This window comes from Misgurnus anguillicaudatus, chromosome 1, assembly GCF_027580225.2.
Source record: "Misgurnus anguillicaudatus chromosome 1, ASM2758022v2, whole genome shotgun sequence".
NCBI lineage: Eukaryota > Metazoa > Chordata > Actinopteri > Cypriniformes > Cobitidae > Misgurnus > Misgurnus anguillicaudatus.
This window is the reverse complement of record NC_073337.2, coordinates 21,728,662-21,743,661: the sequence shown is the minus strand read 5'-3', so window position 1 is coordinate 21,743,661 and position 15,000 is coordinate 21,728,662. Positions and strand designations below refer to the sequence as shown.

Genomic DNA, 15,000 nt, shown 5'->3' with positions numbered 1-15,000 from the left:
TAACATCTCCTTTGAGGCTAATTACTTTCATTTGCTTCCCTTGGTGAAATAACCTTAATCATTTTTGGTTTTGGTTCATCTATAATGACAAAACGTAAGCCTTTTGGTGGCAGGACAAAAACCGTCTTGTAAAGAAACGCAGTGTCTGAAAGATAATTCAGTCAATAGCCCTGTGGTGGTATCTCAAAAGCAACAGCCACTCACCTGCCAGCAATGCACTGGGAGAGAGAGGGGACCAATAAATCGGGTCATTTTCATCAGGCTGCTTACAACCTTAGGGTGAAAGGGGGTAAAAATGTAGTCAAGTCTTTAGGAATCACAAAGGCTTTTGTGGTAGCAATCAACATAAAAAAGGCTTAGCCACCAAAACAGCAAAACATTTAAGGAATAGCTCACAAAAAATGAAAATTTTAACCTCATCTTTTAAAGATATTACAATCTAATATTTTTCATACATAAGTGGGGATCACAGCTTAAAAGTCACAATTGAATTGAAATTAAAAACTTACATTTTTTTTTAGGAATATTATTGTTTTTGGTAATGACTTGTATTTGTAAATCTGAAACTTCACTATTAAAAAAAAAGTGGCGTCATAATCTTTAATCAAAAACGCTAGTTTCCTCCCTTCCTCAAAAACGATTTCCCTTTGGGTCACGAGGAATAGCGGGAGGGAGAGCCTAGGAAAAGATCGCAGTTATTAGAAAGTAGCAACATGACCCAACTTCCAACGATCCAATCGATTCTCAATAGACAATTTTTTAAGTCTCTGCCTTTTTTTCCTCATCTCAGAAGCCGTTTTACTCGAATATACGTCACCACGAGAAAAATAATACAATCGCTACTTCTGTTTCATTATGACTTTAAGAAAGATGTTCAAAGCATGATTCTCAATATTTTGATAGTCACATATGCCCAGTATGTAGGAGAATATAGCGCAGGAATCATGGTATTTTACGTCAATTTATTCGCTTGTTTCATCTTTTTCATCCATTCCTAATATATGGAAGAGAGCAGCTCAGAGATCCTGACAATTCAACACTATCTCATGGCAATTCGTATTCGTATTGTACAAGGTGGCTAATTCCTGTGATGTTGGTTTTAGGGGGAAGGTTTAGTGGAGGTGTTTTATTATTGGTTTTTCTAAAAATCGTATGTTTCTGTACGATTCACTTTGTATGAAATCATAAAAATAGCATACAAATAAGCCAACTTATATAAGTACGAATTCCTGTGAGATTAGGTTTGACAACCTTATCCTTTATTAGTCCAAGAGACACAAAGATTTGTAACAAGTGTGTGAGTAAAATGTGTTAGACATTTTTTGGTGAACTGTCCCTTTAAAGGGACACTCCACTTTTTTTGAAAATATTTTAAGTTAAATATTTGATTTTTACCGTTTTGGAATCCATGCAGCCGATAATAGTCCTCTGCTATTGAAAGTAACCAAGGGGACTATTTTTGGCTACTGTGAAAAATATCATTGCGCCTCCTGCAGCCATATTACAGCAGCAAAGTCCTTGATTATTATGCCAGAATGAGAGTATAGTTCCTAGCCATATCTGCCTAGAAAATCGCACCTTTTAATTTTCTGTCGGTCTTAGTACATAATGTAACTACAGAAGAGTCAAGTTTTAAATAGGAAAAATATCGAAACTCTTTGGTTATTTTTGAGAGGGATGCTAATGGTCTAATCAGATTCAATGGATTATGCTAAGCTATGCTAAAAGTGGTAGCGCCAGACCCGGAGAGTGTCCCTTTAAGAACATTTACAAGTAAAGAAACTGAATTGTCCAGAGTTATTTTAAAATTTACTTCAGTTGCAGTTAAAGCAACACTAAAGAGTTTATTTTACCTTAAAATGACGTTTCCAAAAAAGTTTCAGTTGTTCATCCACTCGAAACAGGGTGAACGGCACTTTCACATTCACTTTGCAGCCCTCTATCGGCCAAAACCGCACTAAAGAAGTTTCCAACCGTCGGGTCGCGGTCCTGTAGCTCGAGTAAAACTACAAAAACTTGCTTTACGGCAGACCTACAATCCAATCAGAGCCAGCTATGCTGCAATATTTACAACAGTGGTAATGGACAATTCCGCTTCTAACATGTAGGGGGAGCAAAGAGCAAAAACTCTTTAGTGTTGCTTTAATAGTTTAATTTATATTTTTTAATTAGGTTTTATTTTTATATTTTTGTTTTCATGCTAATTTTTAATAATTCTTTTATGAGTTTTTGTCTATTTACATTTTTATTAGTTTATTTTTAACTATTGCTATCAAGTAATTTAATTTCAGTTTTAGTTCTAGTTTTTGTTTCGGGTTAATAAGCTAATTTAAACGGGGTAGTTCACCCAAAAATGAAAATTCTGTCATCATTTACTCACCCTCATGTTGTTTCAAACCTGTATAGCGAACACCAACTGATCAGAAGCCCTATTGACATCCATAGTAGGAAAAATTAATGAAAGTCAATGGTGGTTCTGATCGGTTTCCTCGAAATATCTTTCTTTGTGTTTATCAGAACAAGGAAATTTATGCAGGTTTGGAACAACATGAGAGTGAGTAAATTATGACAGAATTTTCATTTTTGGGTGAACTATCCCTTTAAGTGCCCTTTTTCAATCACTTCAAGTTAAACTGTTTAACTAATATTTAGGCTTAAATTTTATTTAATTTCAATTAACAAACATATTTTTAAGTTTTAACATTGTAGCAAAATATTTTTCCCTTTGATGCTTGTTTCGGGGTAGCATTGCTTCCTGCAGACATGCCCATCTGAACTGCTAATGGTGGTGGGTGTCTGATGGACTAACATGGACCATTACTTCCTCAACACAATGACTGATGCCGGTCATTACCTGCGTTCTTTATAGCTATGACGGATGCGATACAGTTCAGCTTTACTGAATTGCCATACTGTAGCTATATTACAAAGTTCGGTTTTACCTTACATTTAAACATGGATTTTAATGCGCAAATAAAACGCAATTTCGTGTTATGAGATGGGTACAATAAGATCTCATTAAAGAAACTGAGTCTTCAAACCCTTTAAATCCTCTTTCTGGGCCCTTATTTCAATTATGTACACAAGATGGCCACACAAGGGACAGGCAGGTTTGGCATCATCAGGCAGCTGGCAGGTTAAGAGGGATTATATGGCTTAACTGTACCGGAGGCACAAGGATACCAAACACTGGCTTGGCAGTGATGAGACTTCAGTGGAGTAGCACCTTCACTTTGTACAATCCGAGCACATGCAGTTGTTTAACCGGTGGACTAGACAAAAGAGCTTGCATGTAGGAAATTAAATCTTTTAACAGATTTAATAACAATGTGTGGTTACTGATTTGACAGCGTCTTAATAAAATAACACCTAAAATTTGTGTCTCAGTCACAGAATGGTCTTTATATTATGTATGATTTTATGTGGAAATCAAATCACATTTTTTTATGACTGGGTAACATATACTTTGTTTATTCATTTATCAACATTTTCATTCAGAATTTTAAGTTGCAACAATGTCTTATATAAAATTTTTCATTCAATCCTTGACTACAATTACAGGTGAGACTTTGCATGGGGATGTACCTTGGCTGGGTCTCTCTTTGTTTCTGGTGCTGCTCTCAGAAATCCTTGAGTTAATCGAACATGATGATGATGATGATGTCCTTGATCCACTCCCCTCACTGATGAGCTAATATAACCACAACACGGTCAGTTTAACACACATGTGGTGATCACAGACATAGCATGCGTTTGAATACAGAATTACAATTCTGTTCTTTCAGTGTGAATATGTTTATTGTGTCCATGATGACTGTGCTGGATCAAATGGTGCTCCAAAGACAAAATTGCCTTCATTGTCCTTATAATCTATTGTACTGGAACTTAAAGGGATACTCCAGACAAATATCCAAATTACCCCATAATGTAGAGCGGGGCACAACTAACGCGAGTTAATTGTAACGCAGCTACTTTACATATTTATACAGGGCCAAGCAATCTGTGCTTTGGTCTTTTTTTCTTACCGTCAGAAGATAATCTCCTGTGAATTTGTGAAAAGTTTTGATGTGTTTGGTTAAAGGATTAGTCAATTTACTTAAAAATCCAGATTATTTACTTACCACCATGTCATCCAAAATGTTGATGTCTTTCTTTGTTCATTCGAGAAGAAATTATGTTTTTTGAGGAAAACATTCGAGGATTTTTTTTAATTTTAATGGACTTTAATGGACCCCAACACGTAACAGTTTTAATGTAGTTTAAAATTGCAATTTCAAAGGACTCTAAACGATCCCAAACGAGGCATAAGGGTCTTATCTAGCGAAACGATTGTCATTTTTGGCACGAAAAAAATGGACTTTTAAACCACAACTTCTCGTCTTCCTCCGGCTGTGTGACGAGCCAGCGCGATCTCACATAATTGCGTAATGCCGTGGAAAGGTCACGTGTTACATATATGAAACACACATTATGGACCATTTGAAACAATAAACTGACACAAAGACATTAATTAGTATCATTCAACATACAACAACGTTGAAACACTTGTAAACACTGGGCCGTAGTTTCGAAACGTCATTCGTGACCTCTTGACGTGATGACGCATTATGTGAGGTCGCACTGGTGCGTCACACGACGAGAGGAAGACGAGAAGTTTTTATTTTTCTTGCCAAAAATGACAATTGTTTCGCTAGATAAGACCCTTATGCCTCGTTTGGGATCATTTAGAGTCCTTTGAAACTGCAATTTTAAACTGCATTAAAACTGTTAAGTGATGGGGTCCATTAAAGTCCATTAAAATGAGAAAAATCTGTAATGTTTTTCTCAAAAAACATATTTTCTTCTCAATTGAACAAAAAAGACGTCAACATTTTTGATGACATGGTGGTGAGTAAATTATCTGGATTTTTTTTAAGAAAATTGACTAATCCTTTAAGATATTGAATAAAGAGTGTTTTGGAGGCATAAAAGTAAATTTCTTCATCTGATGTTTTTTTATTTTTTATTTCTGAGTTGGATGTGTAAGTCAACAAATCCAATCTTATATTGTTTTAATCACTGTCTTGTTACCTTAAACATAACACCATTTTGAAACATGTCAGCAACTAGTGACTGATAGCTGGGATTGCAAACATTTTAACACAGCGGGGTTAGTTGTAACACAGCGTTATCCTCAGACATGTTTACAAAGTTTTTTTCCAAACTTACAGCATGCGTCTTTGTAAACAAAGTCTGGGCGCACAAGAAAAAAAAACAGCTGGGGCACACCAGATAACAGGTCAGCCGCGTTGTTCGTCATCTGCAGTCACATGACTTTAGTCTCGCGCATGCGCTTCACAACAGACGCGGAAGAGAAGACAATGATAAATGAAGTTGTAATTTTTTTTTATTTTTGGACCAAAATGTATTTTTGATGCTTCAACACATTCTAACTGGTCCACTGATGTCACATGGACTACTTTGATGATGTTTTGTATTACCTTTCTGGACATGGACAGTATAGCGTACTTAGATTTTCAATGAAGGGTCAACAAGGTCTCGGACTAAATATAAAACATATTAAACTGTGGTCCCAAGATGAACAGAGGTCTTACTAGTTTGGAACGACATGAGGGGGAGTCATTAATGACATTATTTTTATTTTTGGGTGAACTATCCCTTTAAACCCTTGGAGCCATGTGAATAACTTCTGTAAAGGATGAATGCACTTCTTTGGGCTTCAAAGTCAGAAGTTGTTCCCTGACCCCTCTTTCTTCCATTATAAGCTTGGAAAAGCAAGGACATTTACTAAAATAACTCCAAATGTGATAGTCTGAAAGATGATGGACATGTGTATCTCAGATTGCTTGAGGGTGAGTACATCATGGGGTAATTTTGATTCTGGAGTATTGCTTTAAGTAAATACAGATTTATTTTTCAGCCACCATACCCCTCCTCCTTCCTATATGAAAGAAAGAAAAATGCCTCCATCCCTGCATCCGATGCTTTGTGCCCACTTACCCCTCGTTGACATTGTTTACCCCCCAAATTTTGCCCTTCTGACTTAGTCTGCCAGTTGCACTCATGAATGCATGTATTATATATATATATATATATATATATATATATATATATATATATATATATATATATATATATATATATATATATATATATATATATATATATATATATATATATATATATATATATATATATATATATATATATATATATATATATATATATATAAATATATATATATATATATATATATGTTTACATTTATGTTTTGGGCAGACACTTTAATCCATAGTTACTATCTATACATTTGAGTATGTGTGTTCTCAAACTTTTTCTTAAAATTTGAATTAAACCAAAAATGATTATGCATTGTAGTGCTGTTGGTTAGTAGCTTTATTTTTTTAAGGTTTAATGACACAAAATTTATAATAAATTAATGTATTTTATAATATAATGTCATTTACGTGGGGCCCCCCTGGTACCCTCTCAGGGCCCCCAAACCTACTAAGTTCAAACCTACTGTATGAACTTTTGCACTGTTAGCGCAATGCCCTACCAAGTAAGAGGAGACTAAAACCCCAACTAACTTTTCAGTTTAAGACTGCACCTTTATCTCTGCCCCTTCCTGTCCTTATTGACTGATCAACACACCTGCTGCCCAGCAGCGAGCAGAAATCCCCCTTTCGCTCCTATTCAGTAAGCCATACATACATGACAGCAATAAAGTTCGCCAATAGATTTCTCCTCCTAGATGTGGGTGTGTGGGTTGGTGTGGTTAAATGGTTTTATGAGTGAGGTCCTCACCTCAGGGCAATGTCTGTATCCCTTCAGAGTCACCAAAGAATCTTGGGCCTCGCACAATTTGGTGTTTCTCCCACTTAATGGTTTGTGGTTTTCCACGACTGCAAACAGACACACAAGCATGACTTGACAGCAGGGCAGACGCCGTACACAAGCGCTTTTTGAAAGAGAAATGCATGAAGAGAGATGATATTGAGTGAGTAATGCCTTTTATTTGACATGACTGAAGTCATATAATCCTTCAGCAAATAGTGATAGTAATGGAGAATCACAAACCTGCAGCAGCACCTGTTTACTCGGAGCATGCCAGGTGCAGACACGCCCAGCGAAAAGCCTGGCCTCCACGCGCGATCCGCGACTCCTGCCGCGTGTTCGTGCCAGACTTTAGAAACACATTAACGCTATTTCAAAACGCATCCAATCAAGATCTGATCTGGGGCACGTGTGCCTGCTTTGTAGCTTTATCTATGGATTGCACCTGAACAATGCACAATAAGCTGCCTCGCAGAAACACATTCTAATTGGGGGGCTGTTGTGACCGAGCATTTCGGGTTAATGATAAACCCGACCCGCTTTTTATCTTGATTAATATGACTTTTTCATAACTCCATAAAGCATTTTTTGGAGCAACAACAAGCTGTTGCATCTTTATGGCTTCAGTTAAGGACTTGAAGCCGCGCGCGCTGCAACAGATGAGAGGCATGCCGGCTGCGGTTCAAAGGGAACGGCAACGGGGTCACACACTTCTTACGTACACACGCATACGAGAAACATTACTCTCAAGGACGGACGGCAATCGGCACACCCGTAACGTTATTCCCCGACGCCTTGTCTTTTACACAGCGATTGCCAAATTTCCCCATCTCAAACTGACCGTTTCTCTCAGAAAACTTCCCTCCTAACAGTTATTTTTCCAGAGTTATTTAGGAGCAATCAAAGCGCTGTTGCTCATGAATGTAAACATTACAATCTCAGGTGAGAGATAGCACAGCCAAACGCGCCTGCTTCGGCCTTTACGTGCAAATACGCGGGCGGGCAAGCTTATACGTGCACACACCCACACATAAACCGACACACACATCTGTATCATTGAAACGCATCCACTGGACAGGTGCTTTGCAGCTTGCTATGTGATATGTATTGTACCCGTGGACTGATAATATTGGGGAATGCCCGAGCTCCAGACTCGTAGGCCAGGTTCGTAGTCCTCTCCATCTGTTGGGTTAAGACAGTCAGGGCTCGGGACAGAACCGGGGCTCTCCGATCCTCTTCTCTCAAATAGCAACAGCTGCACACGGGACAAAGATCCCAGATCTCCCGAATCACAGCCCACTGTCAGAGCTGCAAGCCCAGGACTCAGATCTGTGAAATGTAAAATACAGCAAGAATAAACACGGGTCACATCAGAGATCCTTACATTAGATGTGAATTAATATACGTTTTGTTTGTACGTATTCATTCATGTTCTAATCGATAAACTTTAGTACCACTAAAAAAAATCTTTGATAAATGAAAAAAGTGAAACACAGTAAATCAGAAAATCTATATTATGTATAATCTATATGATATATGTATATATAAATTTTACACTGTGAAAAGTGAATTTTTTTATTTAATTATTTAATAAAACTTAATTTTTAAACTTAAATTTTCCTCACTTTAAGTGAAAAAACTCAAATTGTACGTGTTACCAATTGAAGTAAATTTTGAAGAAACTTTTCTCATTTAAAAATTTTCACTTAAAATAAGAATTTTTTTATTTTTTTAAATAGGTCCAACTTTTACTTTTTACAGTGTTAATATGCTGGTTGGCTCTGAAAAAAGTTAAATTTAACATTTAGTGACCCATTAGGTTTATTTGTTCATAAAGATCATAAATTTATCACATTTTACAAAACATTGTCTTCTGGGCATGGGAGCATTTGTAAAGCATTACTGTATTACCAATTCAATATTGTCTGCGTCCGAAAACTTAGGTGGCTGACTTGTTGCCTCGCTGCCTCATGAGGCAATGATTCGGAGAAATGAAGGCAGCTAAGAGAAACGTTTTCGGACACACTTAAAAGGCAGCGTGTTTGAAATATAAACAGAGAGCGCATTAGTGATAACTAATGATGACATATTTCATACTAATTTCTAGCTAGAAATGCAATTAAAAGGTGTAAAAAGTGAAAATATACATTTATTTAGACTAAATTTAGACCGCTTTCTTGGCTGCCATTTTATTTTTTCGAACTTGACTAGGCTCGACCAATCACAGTCCTCATGCACGCACACGCAGAGAATTTTGGGACAAGATCTTAGGATTTAGGAAGTAAACCTAACATTGGATTCGGACATGTCTTGATGCCTTCCTGCCTTGAAATTTGACTTTTGACATCTAAACAAAAAAAGTTAGCCTCGGAAAGCAGCATTACCCCGGATTTCCACCGACTGCGGAACGGCTGCGGATCCGCTGCGGAACGGCGGAGTCAAACGTTTCCATTCAAGTCCGTGTGTATTTCCACTGACTGCGTTCCGACTCCGTCACAGCTCCGGCCATCCGCAGCCCTCCGGAATAAATACGCAGAGCTTCTATTTTTGACGGATGCCGGACAGCAGGGCGGAGCCATGACTATATCGCTTGATCATACCTGAATTCGCGAGATCTCGTGTTGCGATCTGGGCTGGTCCAGCAAAACGTCATAATTTAACGTTATAATGGGCGGAGACAAAACTAGATATCGCGTGATCATCACGTGAATTTCCAAGCCCTCATGGGTCCTCGTCACTTCAGCACGCAGCCGCTCTGCAACAAATACGGAACTGGTGGGTATTGGTGGACGGCAAAGTGAGGAGCCGTAACGCAGCGGAGCCGATCTGCAACCGCTCCGCAGTTGGTGGAAATCCGGGGTTAGAGTTTACAGACGCAGCCTTAGTCAATTCTGTAAAAGTAATATAAATAAGATCGTTTTCAATGTAACAGTGTATAAATATGTAATTTAGATTCATTTTTTTAAAATATTGACTGTAAGGTAGCAGAGACAGATAGTTACCACCACTTTATTTTAGTTATTATAACTATATTACAACTGCAAGTATGGTATGGGAAACTATACAGTAGATGTCACCATGGGGTTATTGTTAATTAAATTTAATTTAAATTTCTTATAAAAAATTTGTAAGAAAATAACATTTCTTATGAGATTTTACAAATTACTTACAAATTTTGTAAACAAACAAAAAAAATTCTAAGAATAGTAATTTAATGTAGCTTTTTTTGTGTTAGCAAGTAGTAAAAAAGTTAGCGTGCTTCACGCTTTAAAGTGCTTAAAACATTTTAATCAAATGATGTGGCCTCCATCCAGTGCTTTAAACTGATACAGTGAGTGTCATGTATAATTACTAATCCCTGATATTTATTTGCTAGACTTGACTTTTTAAGGGTCTTATGTTCATGGTCACACCCTGTAAAAATGAGATCATTATCAGGGTGAACCACATATGCAAATTTTTCACCCACAGTTATGGGGAGTGGCATTTAGGGGAATTCACATCTCTCTCTCTCTCTCTCTCTCTCTCTCTCTTTCTTTCTCAGAATCTCAGCGCCTCACATGAAACATTTTCACACACAACATGAAGGTGATTAACTTGATTTAAATTTTTGACGTTATAAACTGTAAACATACAACTGTTCTGGGAGTTAATTCAAGGAGACTTCATGAAGCCCATAACTGTTAAAATACAAAAGAATAAAATGTAAAGTTAAATTTAACATTTAGTGACCCATTAGGTTTATAATGTTCATTAAGATCGTAATTTTATCACATTTTCAAAAGACATCTTCTGAATATTTGTAAAGCATTTATTGTATTATAAATGTAATATTGTCAATCCTGTATACATAAAATAAATTCTTTCAATTTATAAATCTAATTTAATTTAGATTCATTTTTGTTTTAAATTGACATCTAAGCTAATACAGTACCACATTTGTATTTTAGTACTACAACTACAAGTATAGTATAATTACAGCTTAAGTATGGTATTTGGGAAAATACAGTAGATGTTGCTATGAGATTTTGTAAGAAAATAAATTTTTCATTTTATGAAGTATCTAAAGAAAGTTCACAAAGCCCTCAATTGTTAAAACACAAAATGTTGTTAGTGTTATACAACTGTTGTAAACATATTGATACCATACACATTTAACTGGATTATAAATGTTTCTGTTAAAAACTTGTACATTTAATTTCCCACTTTAGCAAATTGTAACAATATGCGAGATATTGTTGCAACATTTTCTGAAACTTTTTCTCATTTTCTCTGAAGAAAAATCTTAGAAACATACGTTTTAAGCAGAATCTATTAAAAAAAGAAACTATTAAGATATCTCATTAGTGAATTTTCTTTCTCATGGGTGAGTGACTTGTGCACACGTAATACAGTATGCATTGACCCCTCCTCACCTTTAGCGTTGAAAAGACTCACTTACTCTTTAACGCCACAAAGCCTGAAACTTGGTCTAACACTGCCACCCAGGTAGAAGCTCCCATTTTAATTAAAAACTCAGGACTGTTCAATTTGCCTGCACAGATCAGATTGCATTGCAGTCTATGTAGTTTTGAACGAAGGTAGATTTAAAGGTGCACTAAGTGATTGTTTTTGTATTTGGATAGTTTTATGCTCCAGTGTAGTAGTGACTTTTGGCTTTATTGTCTAGACTATTACACTCTTTCTTTTTTGTAATTTTTGTATTTATATTTAGTTATTTAGCATACGCATTTTGCCCAAAGCGATTTACAAATGAGGTAAACAGTAGGAGCAATTAGAACAACACAAGAACAGCAATAATTCTTTGCACTAGAACTAGTCTCAACAAGTCTAACACAGTATACATAGCCAAGGGTTCATTTTCATTTTTTTTAGGACAGAAAGATAAATATTGAAAATTAGACTCAGAGGCAAAACATTGTATTTGGTTCATGATGCCATTGTAGAAATATTTGCGTCCAAAATGTGTCCAAACTTAGGCGATGAACCAAAGTAATGCAAAATGTATTTACTGTAACTACTGTAAACACGTGAGCCCAACATGCATCTCTTCAAAGATATTGGATATGACAAGATAAAGCACTTCTATTATGAATAGGTGACAATGCATTGCTCCATATGGCTGTTCTGGTGAGTCTGTAAGTCCCGCCTTACAGTTAATAGAACCAATCATCGATCAATAAAGACTGACGATTCTCTGATGGGTGTCAAGTTTAATTGTTGGTAAGAAATATGTTGTTTAATTGTGATTTCAGCACGTGATTTTGCATATATTTGTCTTTCCCTATTTAAGTAGATAGGACTTTAGTCTTGTATGACTGAAATAACGGCCGAGGCGTTGCAAACATAGCCAAATAGTGGCGCGACTTCGGCCTGTTTTATAATGTCTTGTTAGCCCACTGATATGACTGGTCTCTCCGTCTCATCCCATTATATACTATATAATTTTGGACATTAGGTACTTTCACACATGCTTAAGGGGTTATCACAGGTCTTTTGTGGGTGATCGATGCCATATTGTAAGAAAAATATCCATATTTTAAACTTTAAAAGATATGTTTAAACTTAAACAACTAGCCTTTAGTAATGAAGCCATGGCGCCATTTTCAAAAGCTATTTATTACGGTTTATAAAGTTTGAAATCTGGATATTTATCTTACACAATTGCATTGATTACCCACAAAAGATCTTTATTAACCCATTGGAGCCATGTGGATTACCACTGTGAAGGATGAATGCACTTTTTGAGGGTTTAAAGTCAGAAGTTGTTCCCTGATCCCTGTTTTCTCCCATTATAAAGCATTTAAGAGCAAGGCCATTTACTAAAATAACTCCAAATGTGTTCGTCTGAAAGATGATGGACATATGTATCTCAGATTGCTTTAGGGGGAGTAGGGGTGCAAGTATTTTTCAGAAAATATTTATAAGAATATATATATAAGATTTATACCGAGCCCCTAAGGTGACATTTGATTAAAACAAATCTAAAGTTTAGTTTCAGGTGCTCACGTGAAACTTTCATGTGCACACGCGAAACTTTCATGTGCTCACGCGAAACTTTCATGTGTTTAAGCAAAACCTTCATGTGCAGACTTTTTTAAAGTTTAGTTTCGCGCGTGCACGTGAAACTTTCGCTTTCACGTGCGCGCGCGATAGCTTCACGTGCGCGTGTGCGATAGCTTCACGCTTAAAATTTTTTAAAAACAATTCTGCACATGAAGGTTTTGCGTGAGCACATGAAAGTTTCACGTGAGCACATGAAACTAAACTTTATTTAATTTTTGCTCCATGTCCCCTTAGGGGCTCCGTAGATTTATAAGAATTTTTTAGAAAAACTTAATTTTAAAAGATAATGTTATAGACAGATATATATTTTTGCTGTGGTCATTAACTCACAAGTGTGGTCTATTAAAACCAGGTGAATTTTTACCTTTTTATTTTAAATTTCAGTTTTACCAAATGTTTTAAAAGCAACAGACAGTACAAACTTAATAGTTGAAAATAAAAAAAAATTCCAACAGTTTGAACACTGTGAAAATGAAATTAAATTAAATTAGAATAATATACATTTTTTAACATTTTTTTAGCAGCGGGACAAAAGTAACAAGTGTTATTTTCGCCCCGACAGGAACTCCTCACATTTAAACCCGATACTTTTATTTAAAAAAACTCTGAGAAGTCAAACTTCAGGATGTGTTAGAGCACTAAATAACCTGTACATTGATCAGTACTGTAACACATGAAACAAAAGCACAACGTATTATAAGAAAAAAATTTACTTATCATGGCTGAAACACCTTTCTGGATCTACACGTGGAAAACGGTGACGAAATAACACAATATTTGTCAGCTCTTTTAATGGTTGTGTCCTTAAAATGCTGTCATAGTTTGGGATGCAAATGTTACCAGATCTCAGAAAGATCGCTTGGTTACTTTCGTCCCACGTTACTTTCGCCCCTGCTCTCCCATAAGTCATGGGGTAAAATATTTGGGTGAGTATCCCTTTAAAAATGCTGTTGGTACCTTGATGTAATTTGCTTGAAATACAGCGTCTTAATCTGTAAAATTGTCAAAACAAATATCTACAAAGGGTCCGGTTCAGAAATGCACCGTGAACTAAATATTACTTTCATTAATTTGCAAATGACCCATCTCTGTGAGTAAATAAAAAAACATTACACTGTTAGTGTCTATGCAGATGTTCTGTACATCCTGCAATACAAACACATAACCAAGCGGTCTGGCTGAAGGAGATAGAAAGGTGATAAAGTCAGGCCAGAAGGTCAAGTCATACACACACCCGGAAAACCCTTAACACCTTGTTAAGTGTCAGGAGGAAATCCTAAGGAAAAATCCACTTAGGTAATGCCCACCTCTCTCTGACCAAAGTAAGCAAGCACACATAGCCGTTATCCTTAAGGCAGTGTAAAGAGAGTTTGCTTCTAAGTAGAGGATTAGGTTTTTTGATGACAACAAACATGTAAATGATGTCTGCGGGCAACTTCTTCACGAGCCAATGAGGAAGCTGGATGGTTTACCAGCAGCAAATGGTTTTAATTTCACACCCATTACGGTATTTCAGGTTTGATTCGTGCCTGATTAACGAAATTACTGTTTATTTACAAGAGCGCCTTTTCTGTTGAAACATACATGCAAATATTTTGGCAAATATTATGACATGTTAAACCAGTATAGCATTAAGTTTAAATGCAAATAGCCTTATGTGTGTCATCAGTCTTGTACTGGAGTACTGGATCAAAGGCTTAATAAAGAAATTAATATGAATAAGAACTTGTGAATATGGACAACACTAAAGCGGCGATGCAAACCATATCTATGGTCCAAAATATGGTGGCCAATAGGCATGCATACAGGTTGGCAAGCGCCTGTGCGAGTCTGTACGAAAATCGTCAATCTTTATCTATTGATGACTGGTTCTTTTAAAGGGACACTCCACTTTTTTGAAAATATGCTAATTTTCCAGCTCCCCTAAAATTAAACATTTGATTCTTTCCCATTTGGAATTCATTCAGCTGATGTCCGGGTCTGGCGCTAGCACTTTTAGCATAGCTTAGCATGATCAATTGAACCTGATTAGACCATTAGCATCACGCCTAAAAAAATAACCAAAGAGTTTCGATATTTTTCCCATTTAAAACTCGA

The 15,000-nt window shown here is 36.3% G+C and overlaps 1 protein-coding gene across 12 annotated transcripts in view; it reads right to left on the bottom strand.

Annotated features, from left to right (window-relative positions):
* Positions 1-15,000, bottom strand: part of LOC129432202 (uncharacterized) — a 109,016-nt gene that overhangs the window by 35,653 nt on the left and 58,363 nt on the right. For 11 of the 12 annotated variants that reach the window (XR_008640010.2, XM_055190453.2, XM_055190458.2 and 8 more), the window contains 4 exons: positions 7,951-8,166; positions 6,808-6,905; positions 3,586-3,691; positions 205-273 (listed from right to left, as the gene is read on the bottom strand). Coding sequence is in view for 11 of the 12 variants with exons in the window: in XM_055190453.2 (XP_055046428.2) it covers positions 205-273; positions 3,586-3,691; positions 6,808-6,905; positions 7,951-8,166 (489 nt within the window). In the remaining variant the exon portion in view is untranslated. The remainder of the gene's footprint in view (positions 1-204; positions 274-3,585; positions 3,692-6,807; positions 6,906-7,950; positions 8,167-15,000) is intronic. The other variant, XM_055190459.2, reaches the window with a different exon arrangement.